Source organism: Microtus pennsylvanicus, chromosome 3 (genome assembly GCF_037038515.1).
Source record: "Microtus pennsylvanicus isolate mMicPen1 chromosome 3, mMicPen1.hap1, whole genome shotgun sequence".
In the NCBI taxonomy this organism is placed as follows: Eukaryota; Metazoa; Chordata; class Mammalia; order Rodentia; family Cricetidae; genus Microtus; species Microtus pennsylvanicus.
In genome coordinates this window covers 139,733,192-139,741,526 of record NC_134581.1, presented here as the reverse complement: position 1 = coordinate 139,741,526, position 8,335 = coordinate 139,733,192, and the positions used below count along the sequence as shown (strand labels likewise).

Below are 8,335 nucleotides of genomic sequence, written 5' to 3'. Positions count from 1 at the left end.
GCAGGGGCCGCCGGGAAAACAACGCCGGGCCGGTGCAAAGCTGAGGCGGGATCGCCCCAGCCGGGATAATTTAGCTCGCCCTCGGGAAGGCCCCAGTGTGGAAGGCGGGAGGAGGCGGCCGCGCGTGGACCTGCAGACGCCGGCCTTTCGCCGCGGAGCCCACCTGGTACCTCTCCTCTTGCTCTTCCGGCAGGCGTCGTGAGCGAGTGCGCTTGCGCGCCGGACACTCCGCGCGCCTCGCCGCTGACCGCGCACCGGCCGGCCGGCAGCGGCCCGACGGTTCTGGGGTTGCAGGCGACTTGCAGCTCAGCTCGGCTGCGCACCCGCGAGCAGCAGCATGTCGCGGAGGCGGCATAGTTACGAGAACGACGGTAAGTGCCCTCGGCCTGGCCGCCGCGGGGTGCTGAGAACTGAGGCCAGGCTGCTTTGATCCTCGGGTCTCTAGGGAACAGATAGGCAGCCCTTTCTCCCTGGGAAGGGTTCTGGGAGCCCGGGAAGGAGGTGGCTGGCGCGGCTCGGGTGTGGCTAGTGGCTTCGGGAAAACGACGGCCTTCCCGCTGTCCCAGCTCCTTCGGTCACTGGGAAGGAAGGCCTGGTGAGCCCCGTGGGCAGACCCGACCTGGTGTCCGCCGACGCGTAAGACTTGACCATTCACTGCTGAGCTTGGAAATGCACGTGTGTCTGGGGCTGTCCCTTAGGATCAGTTAGTGACGGGGATGTAGTGGACCAGTGTTTCCGTTTTAACCCTCCAGTGTGCACCTGGAAGGGACCCTGGGAAGACAGGAAAAGAACAAAGCTATGACAGAGGTCGGCTGAATTGCAATCTGAGCCCTACTCCTCCTCCACCAGCCACTTTGATTTCCCTGTTCTAAACGTCAAGGAAAGAATTTTGTGTCTTCCCAACACCCCAAGAAACAGACACGTGCTGTTCCGTTGGATTGGCCTTAATCATGTTCCTCTGTTTAAGAAAGTGCAGGAAAACTACCCTGAGTAGACCAGTAAGTCTCACGTCGGCTTTGATAGTCGCCAGCAAGGAGGTCGTTGTGTGGCCACCATAAAAAAAAAAAAAAGCTCAATTCTGTACCATTACTGCCCTTCAAGGACACAGGCACACGCGAGAGTGAAACTTGGAGCTGTTGATATTTTTTTAAAATACTCTGGAGCAGGGTGGTGGTGCGCGCCTTTAATCCCAGCACTCGGGAGGCTGAGGCAGGTGGTTCTCTGTGAGTTCAAGGCCATCCTGGTTTGCAGAGCTTGTTTGAGTATTAGAACCTAAGGGTTTAGGTTCAAAACTCGACAGCTGCTATTTACTATGTGATCTTGCCAGAGTCACATGACTTCCTTAAACCTTATAATGTGGAGTAATATTAAGCCTTTTATGAGATACTGTGCTCATCAATAGTTCGTTGTGTTTATCTTATCAACTGTTAATGTCTCAGAGGTAATATACACAGATAAATGCCAACACCATAAGAAAAAAAAACCGAAGCAATGCAATTGGATTAGCTTTCTCTCTTGGAATGTTAAGACCATCAAGTAGAATTACACATTTTAAGTAGAATTTTTAACAGTGAAGCCCTAGATTTCTGCTAAGGGGTACCTGAGAGAAGAGCCTAGGCTGTCAGTGCCCAGATGCACCAGTGCAAGTCAGTTCTCTGCCACATCGGTCAGCATAGCTACCCTCTGTGCTTGGGTTTCTTTTTTTTTTTTAACATGGTGGTCTCTTGTGTGATGCATGTACAAAACACAGGAAATAAAGGTTTTCTTTGCTGTGCATTTGATTAGTGTACTAATTAGCTTTGGATGAGAGAATTTGTCCTTGGCCTTGTTTCTTGCTCTTCCCCTTCTCTCTCCTCACTTTACACTTCTTTTCTCCATTCTTTCTCACTTCCAGGCTACCTCTGAAGTGAGGGGGAAAGGTCACTGGAGAACCAACTGGAGAATTGGAATATAAATATATAGAAAACCTCTTTTGTTTTGGTTTGGGAGGCTTGCATAACTTTTTGGTTATAATTGGCTTTTTTTTACCCCAGCTAGCAGCTACATTATTTTCCCAGAGTGGTCTGACTACAGAAGCCTTATAATAATTAGGACAAAGTGATGTAAAATTAAGCATCTCTTAATCAAAATTCACTCTAGCAAGTCACTGAGTAGTGGAAAGGCTGTTTACAGTTTCTCCAGTAGTACACATTTGGAAACATTGTTAGAGTTTGATAAACAGTTTAGTGTTCTAAATAAAAAAATGTGGTGCTCTTTAGTGAAGTATCTACAATTTTAAAAAAATTCGATGGCTGTTATAAAGGTGGCTTAAGATTTTAAAGGCATCAAATAGATCTGAGTATTTCTGGGTTATTGTCAGCTCTACTCTGACTTTCCCTATATTGGGCTGTGGAGCTGTGGCATCTGCATCTTTATTCTCTCTCCTTGAATTCAGCAATCTGGTTACAAAATATTTGAAGGAAAAGGCCTCAGTACTGAATGTATAATGTATAGTCACCCCCCCCCCTTATTCCTTAAATGATACACTGTCACAACTATTCACATAACACTTATATTATGTAGTATAGAGATAATGTAAAGTATCACAATATTCATAGATCATGAGCAGATACCAGCAGCACTTTATAGAAGGGACATGAGTATCCTCAAGTTTCGGTGTCTGAGTTGGAACCTCATGGACTTGCTGAACAATTTCCTAATTACTTACAGTACAGTAGCAGACCGTATAACAGTGGAGGCTCCCTCCCATGTATCAATGAAGTGTAGCGTAATTCCTCCTATGATCACAGGATTGTGGAGAACAAAGCGAGGTAAAGGGTATAGGGACCACGGAGAGAGACTGGCCAGGTAAGGCCTCCCTGCAGATGGACTGTGACATGAGAGATGTAAGGGACAAGCCATATGGATGTTTGAGAAAGCAGAGGTCGAAAGGAAACCATGAGGGTAGTGCTCAGGTTAGAGATTTCTGTCATGTTCGGAGAAGAGCAAGGAGGTCGTTGTTGGTAGAAGTGAGAAAGTAGGGGTAGAAGTTATGAGAGCTAGAGCAGAGAATTTAGATGAGGCTCTTTCTTACCTTTCTGGGCCATTTTAAACATTTCTGCTAGGACAATATACTATTGGAGAGTCACGGAGGTAGTATCAGATAAAGTTCCTGTAGTTTATTTAGAGACACAGAAAGGGCTATCCTAAATGGAAAGTACCAAATCTATCGTAGTCTTAGACACTTAAGACGGCTCTATGTGACTGCCTTGTAGTCCTGCTGTCTGGAAGTATGTAGTCCAGGCTGGAACTACCATGTCCTGGTTGTAGCCTAGGTTAGCTGCCCCTATGTTCCCCCAAGATGTGGACCACTGTGTCTGGCAGTCATCGATTCCTTTAAAATGTCTCTGAATCTCTTCAATTACTGTTGAAAATAAATTTTATCGGTGTTAAGTCTACTGTTTTATCGTTAAAAAGGAATTTAGGTGGTTCAAAATCTTAGTCAAAAGTCCAGAAAACCTGTTTAATCTACTTCTTCCACTTAGGTCTTTATCTTTTAGACTGTGATTGATGTTTTTAAATTTAACTGTAGAAAGAAAAACTGAAGAGAAGTGAAAAGCTTGTTATGCTGAGGGATAGTATACTTTGTTTCAGCGGTGATTTTTTTTTTAAGCAATAGAAACATTACCTTGTATTCAATAATATGATGACAAAAAGAAGCATTTACTGGTCCTGCATATCTGCTCAGACCCTGTAGTGTGGACCACTCAGAGTAAAAACAACACAGTAATTCTTAGTTACTTTCTGGTTTTGTCTTTGGAGCCTTACAACTCAAATGTGGGGTGCTGCATGGGGTGGAGGGCGATGGGCAGTGATTAAGGCCATCTTGAAATACATTTCTTTTTTTCCTCTGATAATTTTTTTATTACTTTATAAATAATAGGAATCAAAATTTCCACTTCCTCCTCCCACTTCCCTCTCAGTGGTGATATTTTTAATCAATTAAATTTTCGTTTTATATCTGTAGTCAACGTATATTACTTTTCTTGGCTGGGTTTTGTTACTTTTTTCTTTTATTTATGGTGTTGTTTTTTTTTTTTTGTCTACTTTGTGGATACAAACACATCTGATCCTAATGGTATAGGAAATAGTACCATGTATCCGTGTAACATTAGGTTCACATTGCAGTAGGAACATTATTTGATGTCTTGTTTGTTTGTTTGTTTGTTCTGTTGTCACTTCCTCCACCACCATTTGGTTTCCCTGGGTGGCCCTGTCTGTCCTGAAACTGACTGTGTGTACCAGGTTGGCTTCAAACTCACATCTGCCTGCCTCTGCTGCCAGAGTGCCAGGATTAAAGGTGTGCACCATCATGCCAGGGTGTTTTTTGTTGTTTAAGAGCCCTTGGATGGTCGTTAGCAAAGGTCTCTTCTCTGCACTAGCTAGTGTGTATAGCAACATGTAATTTTAACAAATCTATTGTGAAACTTACCTGGCCGTGTTTTAAAGCCTGTTTTGGACTATAGTGCCACCATAGACTTGTTTCTTATTCGTTGTTCAGGGTATGAAAATGTTCAACTCATTCCCCAAAGAGTGTTTTAAGTTTTCTCTTTAGAGTGTCTAAGATAGTGGTTCTCAACTTTTCTGATGCTGTGACCCTTAATACAACTCCTCATGTGGTAACCCCAACCGTAAAATTATTTTGTTGCTACTTCATGACTAATTTTGCTACTGTTATGAATTGGAAATACCTGATATTTGAGATTTGACCTCCAAAGGGGTTGTGACCCACAGGTTGAGAACTGCTGGTCTGAGGTATCTACCTGCCTTTTTCTTACTCCAGCTGATTTTTTTTTCCTCATGGATTTGACCAGGGTAGTTGATCAAGGAGCTCCAGGGATCTGCCCATTTCCATGCTCTCTGCCCCCTTCAGGTTACAGACAGGTGTAATTCTCATGGTTGTTCAGCAGGCACTGAGCTACCCCCATTTCCAAACAGTATGGATGTTGTATATGTGCACGTGGTGTATGTGCCATGTAGAGGCCATTGGGTGCCCTCCTCTATCACCCTCTGCCTTACTAGGCTAAAGCTGCAACTCACCACTGTGGTTGGCTAGTGAGCCCCAACAATCCTCATGTCTCTATTCCCCGTAGTACTGAGTTTAGGGGGTGTGTGGGGCGGGGAGTACTGCATGGCTGTACTGGCTTCTTTTTATCTAGTTAGGGTGATGAAATGCCATGATTGAAACAACTTGGGGAAGAAAAGGTTTATTTCAGCTTATGCTTCCAAGTATATACTTCCATCATTGAGAGAAGTTAGGGCAGGAATCTGGGGGTAGGAGCTGATGCAGAGGCCATGGAGGAGTGCTACCTACTAGCTTGCTCCTCATGGTTTGCTCAATCTGCTTTCTTCTTTGTCTTGTCTTCACTTTTTTTTCTCTTGAGGTGGTATCTCTACATAGCCCTAGCTCTCCTGGAACTCACTAAGTAGACAAGCTGATTCCAAACTCAAGAGATCCACCTCCCACCTCCCTCTCTCCTGATAGTGTTAGTATTAAAGGCGTGCTCCACCATATCTTGCTCGGCCTGCTTTCTTGTAAAACCCAGGACTACCAACCAGTTCAGGGATGGCTCCACCTGCAATGGGTGGGTTCTCCTCCATCAGTCACTAATTAAGGAAATGCTCTGCAGGCTTGTCTACAGCCCAGTCTTGTGGAGGCATTTTCTCAATTAAGGCTCCCTCCTCTCAAATGACTAGGCTGTGTCAAGTTGACATAAAAAAGGTTTACAAGAGGACCCAGAAGGGTTGTTTTGAAGACAGAAATGATTGCAAACTGGAACAAGTTGTTAATAATAATCATCATCATCATCATCAGGAGGGATTTGGGATGTGATAACGGATTGGTATAATAGATGGGCCAGAAGGAAGGAAAGAGTTTAGTAAGGTTTAGCTGCTCTCATTCATCTAGTGTTTGGCTTTATATTCTCTGAATCTCATCTAAAATCTGGTTCTGAATAATAATGAAGAGCAAGGCTGGTGCATTGTGCATTCTGAGGCTGTTTCTCGGCATCAGCACTGTTAATGTTTAGGGTCATAGTTTAAATAAATCTCCAAAGATTCAACTAGTTTTTGCATCCTTACTTCATCAGGTTATGCAGCAATTTAGTTACGTCATCAAATTAACAAGTACTATTGACACTGTCGGGTTGAGGAACCAACAATAAGGGTCAGTAAGTAAGGTAAAAGAACAGGAGCAGCAGTCTTCAGACTACAGGTGTTTAGATGTTGGTGCCATCCCAGTGTATCCACAGAAATGGACATAGCTGCCTGGACACTGTTTATACAAAATTTAACTGAAAAAATAATGCCTCCTGACAGTATTGTTTATAGTGACCTCAGTAATAGAGATGATGTGAGGCCTTGGAAAGCTAGCTCAGCAGTTAAGAGCACTGCCTGTACTTCTCGAGAACCTGGGTTCAGTTCCTAGCACTCACAGTGTATCTCACAGAAGTCCATAACTCCAGTTACAGGGCATATGATGTCCTCTTCTGGCCTCCACAGGCTCCAGACATATGAGTGGTACATAGTTATACATGTAGCCCAAACATCTGTACATATAAAATAACATAAATTTTAAAAAGTTTATATAGAGAGAGATGGGGGTTCTGGAGGGTTGGCTCAACCATTGAAAGCATTTACTACACAATTATAAGACCTGGAATTTGGGTATCAACACTCTCAGAAGCTAGGCATGCAGTATATGCCTTTAACCCCAGCTTCAAGGGAGAGTGGAGACAGGAGGATCACTAGGACTTGCTGGCTATCAGTCTAGCTAAGAAGAGTGAGCCCCCAGGTTCGGGGAAAGACCTTGCCTTGAAGGACTAGTGTGGTGGAGGACACCCAGCACCCTCTCCTGGCTTTATGTGAGTGTACATCTTCTCACATACACACAGGCACACAAAAGAATGCGGGATAGAAATTGTCCCAGTACCCAGCCTAGTTAGAACACTATTGGTTAGAGCTACTCTTAAAAATACGGCCTGATAGAAAAGTGATTAAAGCCTAAGGTGACAAAATATTTATAGTGATTCATTATCTAACATCATATGTAGCTTTTTTAATTTTTTTAAAACTTTTTTTAATGTTGCTGAACTAGGTGGGCAGCCTCACAAAAGGAGGAAGACCTCTGATGCAAATGAGACTGAAGATCATTTGGAGTCTTTAATATGCAAAGTAGGGGAAAAGGTATGCACCAAGCCCAGGGGTTAGGATTGTGATTGACATCTTTGATTAATTTCTGAAGTTGTCTTGGGTAATATAAGTTATAGACAAAGCTTTATTTATTACTGCACATCTGTATCCCATTGTGAATGTGTTTTGGAACTCCTAGGATTCAGATTGTTAAGGGTTTTCAGTAAGTTATTTTTATTAGACAAACCTTAAAATAGACCTAGGGATAGTCCTCAATGTGATGACTTGGATGCCCAAGACAGTAGTGGGTTGCTAGTGACAGATGTTAGACTATTCTGAAGATTTTGTTGGCTCTTTTTACGTAGAATGTGTTTCTAATGAACAATAACTACTAGAATTGATTGATGCTAAGAGACTTCTTCACAAAATTGTCGTTAGTTCTTAGGAAGACCTTAGTGTTTTCATGGTCATCTAGGAATATTAACTTTAGTTCACTGATTGCTTTGAATGCTAACAGATAATTAACATATGTCCTCTGCAGAGTGCCTGCTCTTTGGAGAGCAATCTTGAAGGCTTGGCTGGTGTTCTGGAAGCTGATCTTCCTAACTACAAGAGCAAGATCTTAAGGCTTCTTTGTACAGTGTATGTATGTAAAAGATTTGTGGATCCAGGTGATGATGTATTATCTACTCTTACATGCTTTGGGGGATGTGCAGAGGATGTGCTTACATTACATGTCACGGGCCTCCCTTCTGTCCTGAAACTCATCTCATGAAATGCTCATTTTTGTTTGACCCTTTGCTGAACTTATTTTTTTTTTAACTTATATAAGTGATTAAACAGAACTAAAATAAAGTATTTTTCATATGTTTTCTTTCTTAGAATTTAAAAATCATTTGAGTGTATTTTTTAAATCAGAAAATATATGAGAAAGTAGATGTCTTTCTTTTTCAGTTAGAGCCCTTTCCCCCACCAAGGAATGCACATTTGTGTATTTAAAGTAGAATTGAGTTGGTTTTATTTATTTATTTATTCCTTTTTGTATCAGTAGACCAAAATATATTGGACAACTTGTAAATCAAGTGAGTGGCCTTCCTTGAAGACTGAAGATGCTTTTGAATCTTTTTGAGGACATAAGTGTCCTTGATGCTACAGTTACCATTTC

General features: G+C 42.7%; 1 protein-coding gene across 3 annotated transcripts in view; it reads left to right on the top strand.

The window, feature by feature from the left end:
* The first annotated feature begins 198 nt into the window (after window positions 1-198).
* Ncbp1 (nuclear cap binding protein subunit 1) overlaps window positions 199-8,335 on the top strand; it is a 48,321-nt gene continuing 40,184 nt past the window's right edge. For 2 of the 3 annotated variants that reach the window (XM_075967275.1, XM_075967273.1), the window contains exons 1-3: window positions 199-371; window positions 7,136-7,224; window positions 7,712-7,812. In XM_075967275.1, the coding sequence (XP_075823390.1) occupies window positions 338-371; window positions 7,136-7,224; window positions 7,712-7,812 (224 nt within the window). In that variant the 5' untranslated portion in view covers window positions 199-337. Of the gene's footprint in view, window positions 372-7,135; window positions 7,225-7,711; window positions 7,842-8,335 lie in introns of all 3 variants that reach the window. The other variant, XM_075967276.1, reaches the window with a different exon arrangement.